Here is a 22,406-nt window from a genome sequence, read left to right as displayed (position 1 = left end):
CAGTTAAAAACGTACAAATTAGTATGTACTAGAATTAGAGAACGGATATTAAATTTTTTTTTGGCGTTGCATAATTTAAATGATATCCATAGAATTAATTACGGAAATTCATGCTAAACAATTCCTATATATAATTATTTAAAAGTCACTATTGCGAGAGATTCCAAAATCATAGGTCTTGTTTGTAGTTGAATGTTAATTGCACAGGTCTTGAAATGAACTTGCGCACGTCTTAGTAGTACTACGGTGACTCCATAGAGTCAAGGGTAGTAAGGACCCGGAAGTTATTGGCAGGGTATAGCTACTGTTGCTATGGGGACAGTACACACAAAATATAGAAATAACGTTTTACCCAAAACGTTAATATGGAGCCTTCATATCAGCACTTAATCCTCCGCATATGTTGTCTGCATTGTACTGAACTCGTAAGGAGATTGTAATTTTTGATGTCCCGATTCTTGACTTTGTAGGTTATCAAAGAAAAGAAAGTGTAAGGTACAGTACCAAGGGGATCATCCCTATTCACCCGTGAGTGGTAGTAAGGGCAGTAATACTTTTGTATTTTAAGTGAATCGGCAACAACAAGCTCGGAACAAATGTTTTTTTTTTTAGGAATATGCAAAAAAACATCATCTTGCTGCGTTAATCAGGCATCTTTTGCGGATTACTGAGACAGTGAAACTATGGATGCAGAAAAACTGATTATGGACAGTCTGTACAAACAGTCAGAGATGTTAAATCTCAGTCATCGCCAGCTCTTTGTGCCACCACCTTCTCTCTCTCATCTGACACATTTAAAGCGTCTGTTTCTAAACAACAATCGCCTTCTGTTACCACCTCAAGAGGTAAGGGTGAAGGCCATTTAAATGGAGGTTGATTTTTTTTAATGTTCCCGTGTTATTTCTGCTTTCATTCTCAAATGCATTGTCTCGGAGGTCCAGGGTGTACTCTGCCTTGCGCCTGTTGCTTGCTGGGATAGGCTCCGGCTCTCCCGCGACCCTGCTCCAGATAAAGTGGGTAGAAAATAGATGAAGAGATCATGAGCAATTAAGTTTTTTATAGGCTGTGATGTGATATTTCTTAAAGTCCTCTTTTGAATGTGGGAAAGTCTGAGCCCCACCGTATTGTGAAACTACAGAATTCTTTCCTTCACTAAATCTATTAGATAAACTAATAGCAATCCCTTTGTCCTCCAGCAACTCCTTCACTCCACAGCAAGATTGCTGAGTGGAAGGGAATCAAAACAGAATCCCCCGCCACCTGACACACTGCCAGAGTCATTTAGATTTTCTGGATCATATTTGTAGGATCTTATGATGCTATAATGCGCAGTTACAGCAGACAGAAATCATCCATTTGACCCCACACAGCAGCACTTGGGCAGAGTCTCTTGCCAATATTAGTGAAAATACTGGACCTCTTGATTCATAACATAACATCACTTTATTAGCCCTATACAATTTCTTGCATTAGGAATTTGTCTTTTCACATACCCCAGCTTGCTCTCCATGAGACACACAGACAGGGAGAGAAGCTTGGGGTCAGAGCACAGGGTCAGCCATTGTACCGCACCCCTGGAGCAGTTGGGGTGAAGGGCCTTGCTCAGGGGCCCAACGGAGTAGGATTCTTCTGCTGTCTGCGAGATTTGAACCAGCAGCCTTCCACCCACAGGCACAGATCCTTAGCCACAGAACCACCACTCTGGCCCAATTCTGTCTGGGGTTAGGCTAATCTTTTTTAATATAACAGGGATCGGCACACATGCCATAATAAAAGAGAGAGATAGACCTTGATGAGTTTCTGTCTTATTATTATTTTTTAGATTCTGCATTTGCAGAGGCTGGAGGTGCTGGTCCTGGATGATAACCAGTTGACTGTGCTACCCAGTGGGATTGGTGCACTTCACCACCTCAACTCTCTCAGTGTGAGCCACAATCCCCTCTCTGTCCTTCCCGTGGAGATTGGAGACCTAACTGAGCTCAGGGAGCTGTGGGCAGTTGGCTGCAGCCTCATCTCCCTGCCTGCCAGTGTTGGGAAACTGAAAAAACTTCAGAAAATAGGGTTACACAACAACCACCTCTCCACTCTCCCTCCCGAATTCGTGCATCTTACAGGCCTTCAGTGGTTAAACCTGGCCTGCAACGAGTTGTGTGACCTTCCAGAAGGGTTTGGCAAGCTACAGGCCTTGGTTTTCCTGAACTTGGAAGGCAACAAATTTGAACATGTGCCAGAAACTTTGTCAGGTCAGTTCTGTGTAATGAGAAATGAAAGAAAATGTTATGTTACAGGGTTCACACAATGTTTTTTAAGAGTATATATGTGTGCATCTTTTGTTAATCTTCAAAAAGCATATATCTTCACTAGTTAAGCATCTCATACTGTATGTGAAGTGGTTCAGGAAGGTGGATAAGGCAGAAAGTTAAGCCTGTGTGGTTCAAATGAATGACTTGTGTGAGAAATAGAAGAGTACTGTAAGAAGCCAGATAGCAGGAGCAAGTGTTCCCAAGTCTTCCTGGGTCTCAAAACATAAGTCAGAGAAAGCCTAGAGGGTTTTTGAAACAGCTGCAGTAAATAAATCCAAAAGGTTAATTTCCCTGTTGTCCTGAAAATGATGCTTTTTACGATTATGACTTGGCTTATATTGGAACAGTGGGAGTTGTGCCTGGTTCACCTGCAGTAAATTGCAAGCCTTGTTGCTGAGGCTGATACTCTTAACATCTTGCAAATGCTGCCATGATGCTACTTATGGGGAGAAAGATGATACATTCAAATGGGTTGATGGTCTCTTCTTGCCATTATTTTTTATTGTTTATAAAGAAGAAATGAATGATGGAGACATGGTATAAATAAGAGGCCGCTGGGCCCATTGTGCTTGTTTGCTTGTCTTAGTTTTTCAGTATGTGATATTTCCCCCGAGATATGGAATAATTTGTGTTGCTCTTCTTTCTAAGACTGTACAGTACAGTCCTTTATAAGGTATAGTGACCAAAGCTGTACACAGTATTCTAAATGAGGTCTTACTAGTGTGTTGTAAAGTTTCTGCACACATTTCCGTGATTTACGTTTTTGTAATACCCAAGGATTCAGTTGAGCTATATGAGGTCATAGATCTACAGTATTTACATAAAGGCCTAGTTTCGTTTCTTACAGTTACCCAGTAAGAGGTATGTTTCCTGCTTGTTAACCAGTTCTCTAGTCACAGGAGTACATTACATTGGATTTTTTAAGGGATCTTATCACAGTCATACTGGAAATCTCTATATACAGTATATATCATAACGTTTTAATGTTATAATTTGCTTAGAGATTTCCCACAATTTGGTCTTTTTACATTTAATTTAACAGGAAATTGTTCCAATTCCTTGTATGATTCCTTTTTCTAAATGCACTCTTTTATAAAAGTTGTCTAAACAGCATCATTTCTGGTTTTTAAGTGATAGATGCTTTGCATTTTATATACTGTGGTCAACATTTGCAAATATTTGCACTCAGGAGCTTTGATTAGTTTTAGTTAGTTTGTGTTGTTAAGAAAATGCATGCAAAAATTTAATATAGGAATAAATTAGAATGGCAGTTATCAGATAATGACCCCACTACTGTTTGGAGGAGCCTTCAGATTATCACAAATTATAAACAGAAGCCTCCCAATGTTATACTCGTTGTTATGACTCATCTCTGCCAGATAGACTGAACAGATTTTATTGTAGGCTTCAAAAACAGAGGCTCCTTAATGATGGTTGTAGTTCATGCATTTTAATGACCTCCTCAAATTCTACTGCCAAATCTCCCTTGTTGCTCCTCTCTTCCATTCTGCACACATTGGGATAAATATTACCAGTATCACAAAGAACGCATAGAATGTACTTTTTGTGCCAGCTAGAAAACTTTGGTGAGTCTCAACAATTCTAATACAGATTACAGAGCCATTATTTAGAGCATTCTGAGTGCCTCTGTTTGGTTTGGCAAGGCGACTGTCGACTCCAATGGCAAACTGCATAATGTTTTTTTATTCTGTGGAGAGGGTCATTGGCTGTCATCTGGCCTCCATTAAAGATTTGTCCAATTCCAGTACAACGAAGCAATCAGGATGCTATTAAAACTGGTCTATTAAAACTGGTCTAATAAAACCGGAATCACCTGGTTTTTGAACTGTTTCTTTCCTAGGGCTGTTTTTTCGCTTAACCAGAATTCCTAGTTACTGTATATGGGCACTCTCTTAATGATGCAAAGGAACAGATAAAGTTTTATTCTATGCTGAAAGGTAAAAAAAGAAACTACCGTTTGGCTTTGGAGCTGCCTTCAGGTGATTAGGGAGAAAGGGAAAGTTGCAAAGAAAAATGTCTTAATGTCTGTTGTGTTGTTTTTGTCTAGTACAGTATATGTAGAATGTTTTTGCACCACCAAGTACACGAGAGTAAATTCCTTGCACATGAACTGTACTTGGCGAATTAAGGTGATTCTGATTCTGAAAGGCCAGCTGTGGTCATTGTGTGCTACAGGAAGTTGAGATTTTCATTTCAAATGATCTCTAAAAGCACAGATTACACAATGTTTGAGTGGTTAAAACAAAATTGATCCAAGTGTCAATAACAGAGCTGACATTTTTACCTAAGCAATATGACTAAACTATAGTATGCAAAGAAACAGGTAATGGGTTTATTCCGTGCTGAAAAGAAAAGAAAGGAAACATAACGTTTTGGCTGTGGAGCCTTCTTCAGATGTGAGAAAGACAGGGTAGACGGCAAAGTTTAAATAGCACAGTAGAACAAAAGTGGAAAGGTGGAGGGAGAGGGGAGAGGCAGAGAGGCCACTCAGGAAGTGCAAAATGGAGAGGGGTGGAGAAAAGCGTGAAGACAAAACCTGCATGAGAATAGAGAAGATTACACGAAAATAAGCCTGTCATTGAGAGAAGGGGGAAGGTGTGAACCTAGTTTCAGGATGAGTTTCGTTTCTGTTGTCTTTTTGCTGTGGGAGTTGAGAAACCCTTCTTTGAGAACAGAGACGGAGAGATCAGTGTGATCATGGCCGTTTGAGGTGAAATGAGAAACTACAGGCTTGTTAGATATGTATTTGCAGGTGATGCAGCGAGTTCTGTTGCAGGCGAAGGTGCCTGGTGGGGACAATTGCCGAGTGCAGTCGAGGGAGCTGTGAACAAGAAGTTTACGTAGATTGGGTGGTCGACGATAAGAGATGATTGGGCGGTTGGAAAAAAGGGTACAGATGGAGGGATCTTCCTGTAAAATGGAGCAGTTGTTAATGATTGTCTGAAGGCTTCCTTAATGTACAGGTCTTTTTGCCACATCACAACAGCTCCTCCTTTGTCCGCTGGTTTGATGACAATATTATCCCTATTGCGGAGAGATTGGAGCGCCTGAATTTCTCCTTGGGTGAGGTTTGACCTGTGTTTCCTGGGTGTGGAAAGGGTCTTGGGAACTTTAATGTTGAATTGGTTAATAAAGTAATCAACTGGTGGAAAACGTCCCGAAGAGGGAGTCCAGGAGTTCTGTTTAGGATTGATATTGTTAGTGGCATCAGTGACCGGGTTGTTGTCCGCTACTGGTGAGGAGGAGTAGTCAGCAAAATGAGCTTTGAGCCGAATCCTGTGGTGAAAACAGTTGAGGTCAATTTGGGTTTGTGGGATGTCCAGCTTCTTGGGGACTGCAACAAAACTGAGGCCCTCTAATCTTCTCTATTCTCATCCATTCTCTCTATTCTTTTGACTTCACACCTTTCTTCACCCCTCTCCACTTTGCACTTCCTGAGTGGCCTCTCTGCCTCTGCCCTCTCCCTCCTCCTCCACTTTTCCAGCTTTTGTTCTCCTGTGCTATTTAATCTTTGCCGTCTACCCTGTCTTTCTCACACCTGAAGAAGGCTCCACAGCCGAAACGTTGTGTTTCCTTTCTGTTCTTTTCAACATGGAATAAACCCGTTACCTGTTTCTTTGCAACCTCCACATGGTGACACAGCTACCTACTGAAACTATAGTATGATAAGAAAGTTATTTATAAGCTATGATGTAATACCGAGACCCTTTTGTGATGGGAAATATTTGAGTTCCACCTTGTTGTGTAACTACAGGTCTATTTCCTTAATTAAATCCAGCAGATGAATGGTGCTCATCCACCCCCAGCAACCCCCGTGCTTCACAGCAAGACTGTTGGACGGAAGTGGCTGAATAAAAATAGAATTTATTGCATTGTTTCTAGGAATTGTAACTTAATGCTCCAAGCATCCTCTGCCTTTCCAAAAAAAAAATGTGTATCAGTGTCTACGTGCTGTATCTAAGGTACTTAGTAGGATGGGTTTTTCATTTGAATATACTGTATTTATCAGTTAGATATAGTCACTTTTATATTGCTTTCATTTCTGCCCATCCTTTGACACCTCCTGATGTAGGAAATGGTATATGTAGATTTAGATTTGTAGCATTAGCAAACCATAGACTTGATATTAGAACCTTGAGGCTGTAGAGGAACAAGGAAATATTTTAATTATGTGCCAGTTGGTTTACAGTATTTCTTGTTAGATCTTTATTTGAGTTTGTACTTGTAAAAAATTAGGTTAATATTATTTCATGAGGTTGATTTCATTTTCAACCACGAAGGTGGTCACATAACGGGGAGAGACAAAAGAGTTTGAAATCACAGTTGGAGTACACCAAGGATCAGCACTAAGTCCCTTCCTTTTTATAAACATTATTGACACACTGACAGAGGAGGTAAGAACAGAAGTGCCTTGGGAACTCATCTTTGCTGATGATGTGGCACTGATGGCAGATTCAGAAGTAGAACTACAGGAGAAAGTGTTCAAATGGCAGAGGAGTCTGGAAAAGGGTGGACTGAAAATGAATGCAGAAAAATCTGAAATAATGGTAATGGAGAGAAGAGGAGATACTATGACCAATGTTGAGGAGACAAATGGAGGAAAACTGAAACAGTGGCTTTAAATACCTTGGATCAAAACTGGTAAAGGGAGGAGAAACACTGGAGGCAGTAAAACAAAGAGTGAAAGCTGGATGGAACAAGTGGAGAGAAATAACTGGAATAATCTGTGACAGGAAAATTCCTAGAAAGTTAAAGTGCAAAATGTACAAGACTGTGATTAGACCTGTACTACTATATGGAGCTGAATGCTTGGCAGTTGGAAAGAGGGAAGAGAACTTGATGAGAAGAACTGAAATGAGGATGTTGAGATGGATTCTGCAGATTTCAATGAAGGATAAGATCAGAAATGAAGAAATCCGTAGACGATGTAGGGTGGTGGATGTGGTTGAGGCGAGGTTACGGTGGTATGGACATATCATGAGGAGGGACGTTGAGGAAGTAACAAAGAGGGTAATGGAATTTGAGGTGGAAGGTAACGGGAAGAGGCAGGCCTAGAAAGAGATGGATAGATTGTGTGAGAAAAGATATGGAGGTATGTGAAGTGAGTGAGGAAGATGTGCTCGACAGAGACAAGTGGAGAAGAGCAATCAAAGCAGCTGACCCCAGGACAGTCTGGGACTAAGGCTGTGAAGAAGAAGAAGAAGAAGAGGAAGAGGAGGAGGAGGAGGAGGAGGAGGAGGTTGATTTCATTTTTGCTACAGGTAAAATGTTATCAATTTATGCTACAATTGCCTACTATTTTTAATGTGCATAATAACAGCAGAATAAATAACAGGGAATAAACCCCATTGTTTTGGAATTAATGAAAAAACAGTCCAAGCATTATAAACTATTTAAAAAGCATTATTATTTTAAGATACGATGATACAGCAGTTACATACAGAGCAGCATCATCTCAATAAAATGCAAAGTGCTGTGTATGTAACCTTATATTACATTGCTACTACTGCATAAGCTTTGGTATCAATTATAGAATTACCTGTTTGGTGTGGTCTGCTAGCTCATTTTATCCTGCTTAAAGTAAATTAACTAAATCTACTTTCTAGACATGGTCAGTCTTCTTGCACTTTGTATGAAGTCCAACTGCATTACATCATTGCCAGATGACAGAATCCTTGGATTTACAAGACTGACTAAACTAGACCTGAGAGAAAACCCACTAACATTACGACCTGCTCATTGGAAGGTAAAAGTGCAAGCTATTTTTGCAAGCAGCTATCTTAATGAAACTTTATATAGACTTAACTTTCAGTTTTCAGTTGTTGATATTCCATATTTCACTTTAGTGGCATAAGAATCTTAAAAATATATGTGTTTCTGGAACACCTATATACTGTACAAGTATTCTCATATTCATTCTTGGATATTATATTTCTCTATTTAATACCATAGCACAATTTATTATGAAGTGATCATTAAACTAAATTAATAAAGTTAAGTGGATAGCAGAGAAAGCCTACATATTCTGTCCTTGAGTATTATCAACCTTTATAAACAACACTTTTTGTGTGTGTATGATTTTTACTTACTGAGCCCCCACCATTAATTCCAAATTAAAATATGAAAAGTGTTTTGTTCTTCTTAGAGATCTAAAACATACAATCGGAATACAATATTGTTTTTAAAATATAAGTTAAGAGAGTAAAATATTTCATTTTTAATTACATTAATTTTACTAACATTCTGAATTATCCTGGATTACAGAACCCCCTCTCAGTAAATTCTTTTATTACACTACTGCATTCTCTAACAACTAACAGATGTGTGTTCATTTCCATTCTGATTTTACTTTTTATTTATTTTGTAGTGTCCTTCCATAATAACATGAACACCTTAGATTGTGAACAGCTTTAAGCACCTGCTTTTACCTGCTAAACAACCAAATTCAGAAAGCCCTGTACATAACTGGTAACATTCACTTTGGCATCACTACAAAACTTCAGCCCATGAATTAAAAGGCTTGTGCATTACGATTGGTTTACAGATCTTGTCAGACTGGTTTATGGAGGTTGTTCATTCTCCCACTCCCAGCAAAACTGGTAGTTAAGGTACTGCACATGGCGCCATCTTCTGGCAGTAAGATACTCTTTACTGAAAGTGAATGAACGTTCTATCGGTATAGCTGTAGAATGGTTTCTAACAGGATTCTGAGAAGGCCCTACAGCTTCAGCTGTTGATTTATGAATGCCTCTGGCCATGTTCTGTTTGATGTCTTCACAGGGTTAAACACTGCATGATGCCATAGAACGTGCTGTGTACTTCGGTTGTATTATTTGATTATTGTTCTTTCATAACCTGAGTCATTTATATTATTAAGAGAGGTCACTCTATATTGTGGAGTTTCATTTGACAATTTATTGAATGTGCTTTCATGAAAGAACTGTACTATTTAGCAGTTTTTTCAAATTATTTTTCTAGCTCACAAGCTACAAGATCAAAATACCCCATTCTATGCCCATTAGCAGGAAACCTTCAGACACCACTCACTTTAATCCGTAATGAAACATACTGTTTTTTTTTTCTTTAGGGACTGGATTTCATTTTACTGGGATGTGTAAAAAAAACAGAAGCAGAAGATACCATGGAAACTATCCCAGCAGAAATAACCCTATAATGTGAAGAATCGGACAACTGAAGTGTCGAGATCTCAAAATGCACGATTCAATGTGTGATTTCCCTGAACTGTTCATGGAAAACCCTAAAGTGTAGTCTCAAAATCTGTAAAATTAACAATCTTTTCCCCTGGCTTGTAAAAGATCAGTCTTCTTGTATTAGTGAAATGGTTTACACTGCAACTTAATAATTTCACATTTTTCTGTATATCATGACTTACTTTGAAACTGTACTTTGATACAGTTTCAATTAGTGGTCAGTTAGTGCTGTTAATACATTTGTCATTTCTGTTTTTAGATTTGAGAGTAAATTTTTCACTATGTGCTTTGCACACAGAATATCCAGCATGTCCAGGAAGGAAGTCGGCTAGCTCTCCTGAATATTTTTTCAGTTGATTAATAAAAACATATCCTGTAAAAGAGAAAGAAACCATGTGTCATTTAATCTTTATGAGCTCTTCTGAGTTCACTGTTACACAGCGATGATGCTGTCAAATAATCAATACAAGTTCAATTCTCAAGAGTCTGCTTAAGTCGTGGAAAGAATTTCCACGGTGTTAACTGCTCTTCCAGCACAATTAATTTACTTGTCATTACAAAGAAATTATAGTTAATTAAAACAGGAAATGTTTTTGGATACCAACTAGTCTATTTGTATTTTTTTCTTATTTTAAATAATCTGAAGCATGCATATTTTAATGTTCTTACCTGTGAACATATTATTGATTGGATAATACTGAGGGTTACAGCACAATGGCATATCCCTTTGTGGAGTTTTAATTCCACATGTCGCCTGCCTTTTACAAAAGACATAATTTAGGTTCACAACATTAAATACACTATAGTCAAACAAATGACATTTTTTGGAATCACTAGCAATGTAGCAAAAATGATTACTATAACATAAAGTTGTATTATACATACATCTAATTCTGTTTTGAATTTGCCATGTCTTTCACAGTATAAGAAACAAGTTATCATTGTAGAGCAAGTTTCACTTAGCACGTTTTGGTAAAGAGGGACCTCTTGTGGCAATATGATGAGTCCAACTGGGACAAGGCTGTTACAATACAACAAAAGTAACGGAGTTTAGACCTGACATGAAGACAGATTACTCCAAAGTTCATCTACTGTACATACCTTATTTTATTGCTATCTTTTTTAAGGCTGTCCTTTCCTACACTGTGGTACTCTTTATCCTTCTGTTTTTCCATCTGGATTATTCTGCCACATGGCAACTTTTATGGACAAACAGAAATACATCTTTAAAATGCTTATACTGTACACATTCACATGAAGGAAACTTCTATGCTCTAAGGAAATAAACTGTTACATATTAAGCACAATGTACATCTCTACAGGATAACTGGATGATTACATACATATTCTAAAAATCATACTGTAAGATTAAACCAAAGATTTACAGTAAATCACCACACATACACAAATAACATATATCCATAAAATAAGTGAAGATCTGAAATACTATAGAAAACTACCTGTTTTGTACTTTGATTGTCCTCTTTCTCCCAAATGAAACTTCCCACTGCTGCTTTCACTTCTGAAATTATTGATAATTTTGTAATTACTTTTATAGTATTGGTTTTTAAGATGATATATTAGAGCAATTTTAGCATATTTCACAGGGGACAGCATTGTGGTTCAGAGTAATGTAATGATTTTATACTGTGAAAGGTGTTCTATACATTGAAGTCCAAAAGCCATACCTGAGCCACAGCAGCTCACATCAGACCAGAGCCCATTCTGGTTTCTGTTGGGTTAAGAGAACTAGAGAGCATGTGACTCCTCCCTAGACAGGACACCACTCCACCACAGGGATCACCCCCTGTCATGCTGGTCCCCTCTGGTACGGAAGGGTGGACTGGAGCCACAGGGGTAAAGTACTTCACTCAAGGTACAACAGCAGTGTCTACAGTAGTGACTTGAACCCGCAGCATGTCAGTCATGGGTTCAAAGGCTTACCTGCTATATGCAATGAAGGTGATGGTAATTATGTGTATTTCAATGTGCAATGCTTTTATGTAGAGCATTCAGTTCACAAGTAAGGAAATAACATGATTTTTACTAAACCCACAAATTTAATAGGGTGGCGTTCATAAAAATGTACAATCAGCCCAATACGAAGTGTAAACAGCAAGACCTGGAAGATCTGACACTGTGCATGCTCTTTTTTAATAAAGTTGTACTAACTATAATTTGCCATTTATTGATTTTTATTTTTTTTCTTGTAATAGAGGACCCTTTCATAGAGGTCAGTATGGAGCATTTATGTGATTTTGTGGCACATATTAAGAGAAGCAAAAATAAAAAAAATGATTTTTTTCTCAAATTATATCAATAGCACTGTTAGAATAGAAAGCAGTTCACTTGCACTGCAAGAAGAATTGTTGTATTTCCAGTTAAAAGTATTTTAGACATTTTTTCTGACCTTTCTGAACAGAGGAAGGTGGAAGAACGAAGTGGCCCACAGACACAGCTACCTTGTTTCTGTTCTTCTCACAAGCAGACAGATAAGAGACGTGAAAAACCGTCAACCTGTCTTTAGAATAGTCCAGACTCTCATATAGCCTAAACCAAAAAAAATGCTACATGAAATATCCACAGTTACAGTATATGTGCCCGATGTGATTTACTATTACTATTAAGGTTTTATTCAATTATAATTATAAAATAATTATATTTATTTTATTGTAATTATTACAAGTATTCTCAAAATTATTAAAGGAAGTATTGGTATTTGTAACCATATACAACACAATGTACTGTTTACAGTCTGTGTATAGGCTGATACTTCAAAACAATTTTGCAATTATTTTTAAACCTGTAACTTTAAATGAAAAGATAATTCGATATTTCAGAACGCTATGGACTTTTTTACTGTGTACTATGTTTTTTACTGTGTAGAAAAATCAAAACGTTTGACTTTAGGTAGGAGAATAAACGGAGTTTGTTACCGATGAGTGTCCGGATGAGATGCGTCTTTACTGAAAATGTAGTCTGCTGTAGTCCAGTCTGTAATAATGCCACCTTCAGACACTGAAATGTAAAATTCGCTGTCATGCCAAAAATATTTTTTCACACTGATATGAGCGTTTCTAATTTAATGGTTAACATTTATTACACCACATTTTAACTCTCCTAAGATAATTACACTATACTATCTCTAAGCCAAGATAAAATGGTATAAACATATAAAGGATATTTTAGAATTCAGTTTGAAAGGAGCTTCATTGTGGCTTAGTACAGGAATTTCACATTGCTTTTTAAAAAAAAAATTATATATATAATGTTTGTTTTCGCAGTGCAGCTCCTCAATCCCCCGGAATAATGAGTTTCACTACCTAATTTATGATGCATGGGACACGTGTTAACTATAAACTACAGTTTTAACTTACCCCACATATCGCAGAAACGTCTGGGGACACTTTGAGAAAACCAAGCTTTTCTATCTTTAAACATCCCGAGCTGTAGTGTAACCCCTTGGAAAAATGTTTTCGTTTATGAAAAATATAACACGTTGGTTCACAACGAAGAGTGACGCCAAATACAAACTTTACTGAACGGTTTTCATGGTCCTTTGTCAGGGAGCTCTCAGCTGACCAGACGTCTTTCTGAAAGGTTTGTTTCACGGGTTGTAGATTTGGGAACCTGAACAACAACAACAACAAAAAGGCATCACTTATAAAAAAAACAATTTAAATGTACAGCTTCAATCAGAGATAAACTACAGACGTGAGAATTTGCCCGTTCAACACCGGGCTATAACCCCGCTAAACATCCGCTATAACCGATATCGGATAGAGGAAATGTATTTTCCACTGTTCCGACCTCATAAAAGGCGATTGTCATTTTCTGCTGCCAGAAATAAGCTTAACATGTCTCTTTTTTCCGGTTCAAACGTTGAATTTGATACCCACTGAAAATACAGATCCATCATGGATAAAAATCTTTTAAATGTTTTTTTTTTTCAATTGAAGTCGAACCTACCCCAAGTTTATCAGATCTGTGGGAGATTTTTTTTTTTTCTGAAGAAATTAAAATGAACTCCTTTATAACTGGTCCGGATATGTTTTTAAGGTCAACGGTGTTCGTGGCGCTCCCCTCGTGCACGGAAAGACCACGTGAATCGCGGGCGCGCGGGAGGCTGATTGAGCCTTCCGTTCAATTAATATCAGTTATTCAGAAGCGAGAGGTAACGCCTTTCAATACTCAATACTGTTTTTATATTTTTAACATTTATATTTTCTATACCCATAAAGTTCCTGCGAAATGTAAACCATATGATTGTCTGTCCCGCGATTCCTGCCTCTTTTTCATAGAGACGGAGCGGTTCCTCAGCGTTTAGCTGCTCCACATACGAAGCTACATTTTCAGACTTCACATGTGGGCCACATACTGTATCTCGATGGTAAGTTGTTTTTTTTTAACAAGTTAATATTTAACTAAGTCATTATTCATTTATGTATAGCCTACTATATATATGAATGAAGAGGGATGGTGTTAAATTGAGGACATGCTCCCATGAATTTATCGTATAAAAGAGACGCAGCATCGTTCAGGCCGGTAACAACAAAGAAGTCAGGTCAGTTATGAAGTCTGTTACAAGTCTACTACAGCAGGGATTTCTCGTGAGAATGGCACTCAGTTGGTATACGGGTGTATCTCTTAATTTTCGTGATATGCACATACTTTTTGGAATAGGGTAGCATTGTTTAATTTTTAATGCCACCCTCTGAAAGCATTTTAAATTGTGTATCCTCTGGTCTGTTAATTCCAGCGGAATGGCGTGCATTCAAATATTTGGGCGAATTAAAAATTATTCAAAGTAGTTCCGTCGTGGGATCCGGTGTTTTGATGCATCCCTTAGGAAGGGCTGTCCTGAAATAATTTAAAACCATCTGTTGGATTTTAACTGTTGCGAAACCGGCATCGTTCGTTTGACTTTGAAGGCGGCGCAGTAATTTTCAGAAGAGGGATACTATGCCGTTGCAAGGGAACGAAAAAAGCTTTTAAATTTGCACTCCTCCCCCTGACATAAACTTATTGAAGCGAGCGACGTGCGGCTGTATCCCTCTCTGCTTCTGTTTAATGCCCACGGTGAGATCTGAAATAATAAATAAATCTAACCGAACGCTCTCCCCTTTGCTATTGCACTTGCATAGCGCTCTGTACGGAATCGACGGGTGTAGAAACGCAAAGATCGACTTGGCAGCGAGGTAGATTGCTGTCGAGGGGGGTTGAGTTGAAGGTATATCCATTAAGTATATAGACCCCATATGTTTCTCAAACGCCAATTACCTAACAACCTGTTCTCCCTTATGGTTGCGGATTGGGCCCAGCACGTGCCCGCGGAGATTATCACCGTCGGCTGCCGCGGGGAGCTCCCGAGCTCGAGCCCTCCAAGGCTCAGCCTCCACAATATTAATCCCATTGTGCTCGTCTGGCATTAACTCGGCTCTCAGCTTTGTTATTAAAATCCCGCTGTACAGCAAAGAAAAAAATTCTCAGCACACCAACGACGCGATAGTATCGACGTCTGTGTCAGTGTGCGAAATTCTTGGGATGCTTTTTACTCTAGTTTTGGAACGGAAACTGTCCAAACACTACGGTTCTGAGTGAAGAAATACCGCAGAAACATCCTTGTGGGCTCCTTTCGGGGTCCCTGTCCCCAGCCGATAAGGTAAATATGCGTCATTCTGGGGGAGTTTTCTTTACTTTGAATTTGCTTGAGAACCACCGGTTTGTTTCTTTTGGTGTGTTTGTATCTGAAAGTGAAGACAAAATGAAATGAAAAGATGGTATATTATAATCATATTAACATATTCAATGGTGCCAGATTAATATAATATTGTATAAAGAAAAGAAGATGTTCGCAGTAATCGATTACATTTTGCATGGTAGTGAGTTCAGTAGACCTACAATGCGGCAGAAGGAATACTTTTGTGGAACTGTTGTGGGATACGCTGTGGTCTTTAATTTGATCAAACAGGTACTGTGATCTCTGGAGGTGGACCTAAGGTAGTATTTGGCTGATCTAGAAACAGCTGCCTTTGTGAATGTGGATGAGGAAGTGTTGCCCACAGCTAATTTTTGGACAGCGGTGGATGTGAATCTGAAAATCTTGTCTGTCATCAAAGGAAAACAGGAAAACAGGAAAACAAAATCTGGCAGAACAGGAGACAAATCAAAACAAAGCCGTCTAGGTGTGGACCCGTAGTAGTTAACAGTCTGTAGTGGGCTAATTACAGGGTTAATCCTCTTAGAGGCTGTAACCGCGGAGCTCACTTTGTGCCCGGTCCAGACTGCCCTGTGCTGCAGATGTAATAACTGGGGGATTGAAATCCGCTCCACCGGCTCTTGTGCTTGGGCAAAAATATGTGCGTTTCCCCCCTCGGACGCGGCGTGGAAAAGGCTGTGAACGGAGCTGGCTTCCTTCTCCCGCCCCCCCACGGCACCTCGAAATGTTCGGCAGCGCAGCTCGGATGTGGTTCGGCCGGAAGCGAAGGGACCCCCGAAAGCAGCCGACGAGGAGGGGGAGGGGGAGCACCGGCGAGATCCTGAGGAAGCACCGGGAGAGAATCCTGGCGGAGCTGGACGCGAGCAAGGCGCTGCCGGGCCTGCTGGCCCAGGAGGTGCTCTCCCCGGGGGAGTGCAGGGAGGTCCTGGGGCGCGGGGCCGGGAGGGAGAGGGGGGAGGTGCTGTTGGACCTGCTGGCGGTCAGGGGTCCTGACGCGTTCTGCGCTTTCTGCTCCGTCCTCGAAGAGGTGTGTCCTCATTTGCTTACCTGTTTTCTGCTGGATTGCACAGGTACGGTCAAGGATTGAACCCTCTGATGCATCATGCCTTTGACCCTGATTCAGTTGGGTGTTTTAGGACGTGTCCTGTCTGGCTGTGATGACGCAGGTGACAGTCTAGGCTGTTCTTGTGTCTTTGTGTGTGTATTTGTGCCCGTTTGTGTTTGTTTTTTAATTGAACGTGCTTAAACCTGCCAGTGTTTCCAGGCTTACCCATCTAATCTGACCTCTGCAAAGCCTTAAAGTGGCTTAACTACAGGCATGTGAATTTAATCAATACAGAAACATTAGGTGTTTCTTTCTAAATACAACAGTGAAGGACAACGTATTTTGAACTGTTACGGCTGAGTTATTGCAAGTGACATTCACTGTAAATTGAACGGCTTATGGAAACCATGCAAAATTGTGACGCCGCATTGACGTTTTAAGTGTTTTGAACTAAGAATACACGAGATATAGTAAGATTCATGCAAAAAAAAGTGAGAGAAACCTCATAGAAAATCTGAACATTCCAGAGCATCTTTCTTTCTACAAAACAGTAATAAGCGAAACTGTTTTTTAGACACAAGGAAGTGAGAGGTTTTAAATATCGATTTGCAAATGTTTAATTTCTTTATTGCATGATTTAGAAGAGTAACACTACTAACAAAAAGTAAAATGATCACATTCCTTCCAGCAAATGCAAGAATGCATTTCAAATAATTGAACACAATTGACCTGTAGAGAAAAGAATTTGTTCTTTGTCACACAATATTTCAGGAATAGTTTTGTGTACAGTAAATGTGTGTATTTGTCTTTGATGGATTGCTGTTCACATTTTGCTCCAGATTTATTCTGCCTCACCATTATACCACCTGTGAAATGATTAAACAGTCCCATTAATATGCTGTCCTTGCCGCTGTAATCTTGTGCACAGTCCGTGGATTGGATTAGTTCTTGACCAAGCTCTCAACCGGCTGCCATTGTCTGGTCTAAGTGCTGTGCAGTTTAAAGATGACAAATGTTGCTCTGTTGGTCACACATGTATCAGAGATGGGTTTCACGATAAGGCAGTGTGTTGGGAGTCCCTTTCTGCTGGGTGACTGAATACCTCATTGATACCGCACGACATGGGCAGTCAGTGTAAATCTGTGTGTTCAGAGAAACAATGCAAACACAAAAGTTGCATTCCTGTTCTTGTGAATGGAGGTATTGATTGATAGATAGAGATAACAGAAGCTGTCACTCTTCTGTTTAAGGTTAGCATATTAAGTGTGCTAGACTTCATTCCCCCTGTGTGTACTACAGACTTTTGAGGTTTTGGCACATACTATGTATTATCCTGCACGTTTGATAATAGTCCTCTCATAAGCAATTAAGATGCTTTTAGAAGTTTTATTATTCAACAAATATAAGAAAATCACTTGTACATCTGTGTTTCCACCATCCAACCAGCTGCACTGTTAACAGTGTTTATTAATTGGGGAATACTGCTTCTTGTGCCATACGGTACTAATGAATTATTGAGATGTACACCGTCAGATCAGTGAAACTGTCAGGATTCAGAGGAACACACAGCTGAGGTTTCAGATACCTCAAAAAAGTCAAAATGAAGTGTGTGTGTGTGCTGGGGAATGGGGCTTTATTGCATTTGAATGCTTTAGTGTTTAAAATACTGCCATGGGCTGGCGTTCCATCCAAGGTGTACCTTGCCTTGCCCCAGTGGCTCCTGGGATAGGCTCTGGCTCCCCTGCCACCTTGATCTAGAAGTTGGATGAAGCGGTGAGAAAAGGGATGGATAGATGTATAGATATGTACAATAACAGTGTTACAGAAGATGAAGAAGTCTATTTAAATCACTTTAAATGGCTGCTGCTGCTGCTGTAAGCCATTGCTAAACGTATAATGCAGTGTTAACGGCTATAAGCCACTGTTTCAAACTAAGAGCGTGCAGAAAATAGCCCTCTGTGAGCCACTGCTCTGAACAGATTACTGGCTAGCCGGGGCTATGGACTGGGGAAGCTACTGTGGATCAGCCTTCTGCTGGCTTGAGATTTCATCCTGGACTAATGATGAGTAGCAAGGCACCTGCTTCCCTTGAGCAACTTGTTTCTTTGCTGCAAACTTACTTTAGTTGTTTTATTTCTGTTCTTCTTTGTTTCACCTTTGTAACCTGAGTCTGCTGGGCGCTGGCCTCCTGTCACTCCCAGCCCAGAGTGCAGAGGTATTCTGGTTCCGCCAGTTCTGAGAGATTTCCGTGTTTGGTACCATGTGGATGCTTGTGCTAGGAGTCGGGTAGCAGTACTAGTATGAGTACTAGTACTGAAGCAACACGTCGGTGCAGATGACAGGGCAGGCTCTGAAAAGCACATGCTCTTTTTTATGCATTAGGAAGCACTGACTGATTCTCCCACTAAGAATTCTGTAAGGTTTGGTTTTCAGACCAGACCAAAAACTGGGATGCAGTGTAATGTTTTAAAACCATTGGTATTTCTGAAATTGACAAGGGAGAAGGAGGTGTATTCGTCTCATCAAGTCTGTCTGCACCTTTCTGTGTACTGACAGCTCAGACTCCACTTGGCAGGAAGAGAGGAAGCAGGAGCACGTGACTGAGGGGCTAACGCACCTCACGCTCGGTGAAACTCTTCTCGTTTCAGACAGCGTTCCCGCGGGGAAGAATTCGGCGGTGAAGCCCCGGAAGGAGGAAGGCAGGATGTCGCCCCACAATCAGGAGCCTTTCCAGCCGAGAGAGTGCGGAGCGATACAGCCGCCGCCCCCTCCTCCCGCCACTGCGGCGGGCGAGTCCTTCTGTGACCCCAGGTAATCGCTTCTGGAGATCGCCGCGCTCCCGCCAGCAGTGCAGTCAGGCACGTGCGCGGGCCCGTGGCGGGGCCTTGCCGAGCTCCGCGCGGGGCAGGGGAGGCTGCTCTCCCCCCCCCCCCGCCCCCCGACAGCCGCGCTGTCATTGCGCCCCTGGGAGCGGGGCCATCCGTCATGCCGAGGCGCCTCGTTCCCACTGGGGAGGGATCTTACCTGGATGCTGGTTCTGCCAGCTCCTCTGTTTTGCGCCGCCTCCTGTCACAATGCTGACTCAGTGCACTTTTTTCTCCTTCCTGCACGTTAGCCATTGTCTCAGGGAGCTGGGTTGCTTACAGTCTAGCATCCAGTTAGTTCCATTGTTCCGGCCTGTGTAGCCGGAGCTTCCCAATGACTCTTGCACGCCGGCGAGAGGCATGACTGCCTCCTGATCGCTTCCATTCACACTCTCCCCTCCCAGAGCTGCTGCTCAAGCCTGCTCACAGGAAACATCACCTTCAGCGCACGCTGCGCTCACCTCCGTACTTATCGTGCCGTAGATAAGGTAAGGCTGTCAAATGCTAGGCATTTAATTTGCATGATGAATTCGGACTTCAACGATTGATAGGTGTATTTTTTGACGAAGCAGCGCTGGGTTGGGGAGCGTGAATATTTTTTTTTACAAAAAATAGACTCATTGCTTAAAAAAATGAAGTGCACATTGCATTTTGTTATTTCGTTATATCATTTGATTGTGGAATGCCTTGCAAATGGAGTTTTTTTAATATGAGTGTCCTGAAAGCTTATTTGTGTTTTGGAAACATTACTGGTGTATGTACCGTATATAATTCTGTAATTTACTGTTGTAATATGTAATGCAGCATGTTTTAGGGTATCTGAGGAAAGCAAGAGGTGTTCTGTTTCCATTTTCTTTAAAATTGCTAGAGGATTGCAATGAATTAGAGGCAGTTTTCGTAATAAAGGCAGGATCTGTTCTGGGTTCAAAGTTTTACATTTCCTCTTATTGTAAATAGCTTGTGTGTGAAAATCTTTAAATTAATTTTATTAGTTGCAAAGAATTCATAGTGTGTACTGGCATTTTGTTGTTGTACTCCTTAATGCATGAAATCATATCTTGAAAGAAATATAGCTGTTCTAATACTATTTAATAGGATAGTATAGCTATAGAGATTAAATTTCTTTCTTGAGTTATTTTTGGAATATGTATCGAGTTTTAAAACGTTTTATCTTCAACCACTAGGTGGAGCTGTAGGCTGTGATTTGGCTGAATATTTAACATGGTGTGGCAGAAAGTGTCAAAATAAATACATGACCTTGTGTTTTATTAAGATCCAGTTCAGTGTGTTATATACATAAGTAGGTATTGTGTAAAATGTTGTTTGCCGTTGTTTATTTTTTTGTTCTAGTCAGTGTTCACAACTTAACTGTGAATATTTTAAATTAAAAGGTGTTATAGATTTTGTAAATGTATTTGCTTTAATATGTATGCACTCGCATGTGAGTATAGGACCTAGTATTGCTTTTTTTGTGAACAAACCTTGGGCTAGCAGAAGCAGGAATTAACCAGCCGCTCAGACCTTTCACTGCAGAAATCATTCACTGAACACATCTCTGCATGCATTCTTCATCCTGGTGGGGCTTAATCAGTAATAAATCAAAAAATGTTTCAAATTAGCTATATTTATCAGCAGTCTAAATGTGCAAATAGTATCTGCCAATCTAATTCAGAACAAATGTTGCACTTTGTGTTGCAACACAAACGTCAGGAAACCAAACTTGAGGACCGAAAAGTATGCGTGCAGGACCACATTTCTTCAGGATTATGTATTTTTGACATTTATAGCTATAAAATTGTCTTATTCCCACAAGCAACAGGCACAAGGCAGGATACACCCTGGACGGGCACACACTCTCACCAGGGCCAGTTTTCCCAGAAGCCGGTTGTCTTTGGACTGTAGGAAGAAACTGGAGCAGCTGGAGGAAACCCACACCAACAGGGGGCTAACCTACAGACTCCACATACAGTCGATAGCACCCCAGGTCCAGAACTGATCCCAGGGCCCTGACACTAAGAGGCAGAAATTTCAACCACTGCACCACTGTGCAGCCCCTATTTATAATCAACAAACCGAAATATAATTTCAGTGACTTAATAATAGTTTAAAACAAGCTTTTTCACAGTCACCCAGATTTATGGTGTTCCAAAGAAACACATTTTGTAGCCTAAGATCCTAAAAATCAAGACACATCAAAACCAGAATTTTGTTTTACCTTTATGTGTGCTTTGTAACACACAACCTCCAAGTGATAAACAAATGCTCAAGACATCCTCAAAAGTTGTTACAAACAACAACCTGCAAAAACAGCCTGGATAAATGTACATACCCCTTAATAATGGCAATTGTAAATGAGCTCTGGTAAGCAATTGCCTTCCTGATCACGTAACTGTTGAAAAAATGTTCTGCCTATATGACAGCTGTGAAGACTTGACTTTCACATTAAAATGAAAATTGCTGCTACTGTAGTTTTTATATAAAAATACTATTATAGTATCTACATGGCTAAAGAAATTCGTCCATACAGTATGTCTAAAAATTAATTCGATCTTGAAATTGTCTAAAAAGAGCCAGTAAAACAGATTAAGTGGAATCTGCAGAGTATTTGATATTTGTATTGTGATTTATTTGCCATACTTACTCGCCATCTAGCTTGCGTGCATATCTCGCAAGCCCGTCTGTAAATTAAATTACAATTAATCTGAGGTGAGTGGAAAACTAGGCCATTCAACTGACTCGCCTGGTTCGGCTTGCCATCGATCTTGTGGAAACGTTGCAAAGAGAAGACGAACCTTCTTAACCTGCATTAACTCCAGTTCTCAGAAACCTTATTAAATCTAGCTGAAAAGCAGTCAACAGTTCGTTGACAGCGGGAGAATTGAAGTTGGAAGTCGTGCAGTTTGTTGTGCGTGAAGTCTTAATTTTGCCGAGTGATCTATGCGATAATATGTTATGTGGAGAGCAGCTGCGTGTGTGCCGTGGCCCGTGTTTTAAAAGCTGGTCATCTGGGCGTTTCAGTAAACCATGCCAGATTTTCACAACATGATTTCCTAGAGCGCTTGCTTGGTTAAAGCTCTGTCCCGTAAGACTGCTGCCCGATTTCCAGTCTGTAAGAACATAAACGGCCAAAATGAATCTGTGATTGCAGCTGTTCTTGCAGTTGCCATTGTTGGGAGTATTCTCGCGGAGTTAATCATGTTTAAGTCTTAGTATTGCACAGATTGAATTTCTGTCCTGTAAAAT

At 40.2% G+C, this 22,406-nt stretch overlaps 2 protein-coding genes across 2 annotated transcripts; one reads left to right on the top strand and one right to left on the bottom strand.

Annotated features, from left to right (window-relative positions):
• The first annotated feature begins 312 nt into the window (after positions 1-312).
• On the top strand, positions 313-10,132 carry LOC148831300 (uncharacterized). Its single transcript, XM_088922134.1, has 4 exons — positions 313-845; positions 1,823-2,243; positions 7,931-8,070; positions 9,412-10,132. Exons 1-4 carry the CDS (start codon positions 684-686, stop codon positions 9,496-9,498), a joined length of 810 nt encoding a protein of 269 aa, XP_088778260.1. The 5' UTR covers positions 313-683; the 3' UTR covers positions 9,499-10,132.
• Positions 9,754-12,976, bottom strand: terb2 (telomere repeat binding bouquet formation protein 2). Its single transcript, XM_088922133.1, has 7 exons — positions 12,913-12,976; positions 12,472-12,553; positions 11,946-12,085; positions 10,996-11,057; positions 10,637-10,734; positions 10,205-10,293; positions 9,754-9,908 (listed from the first exon to the last, which is right to left on the bottom strand). The coding sequence occupies exons 1-7, from the start codon at positions 12,974-12,976 to the stop codon at positions 9,754-9,756; spliced, it is 690 nt and encodes a 229-aa protein (XP_088778259.1).
• Positions 12,977-22,406: the final 9,430 nt, after the last annotated feature.

Source organism: Atractosteus spatula, chromosome 7, assembly GCF_055471065.1.
Source record: "Atractosteus spatula isolate fAtrSpa1 chromosome 7, fAtrSpa1.hap1, whole genome shotgun sequence".
NCBI classification, from domain to species: domain Eukaryota; kingdom Metazoa; phylum Chordata; class Actinopteri; order Semionotiformes; family Lepisosteidae; genus Atractosteus; species Atractosteus spatula.
The sequence above is the reverse complement of the archived record's forward strand: the minus strand, read 5'-3'. Positions and strand labels throughout refer to the sequence as shown.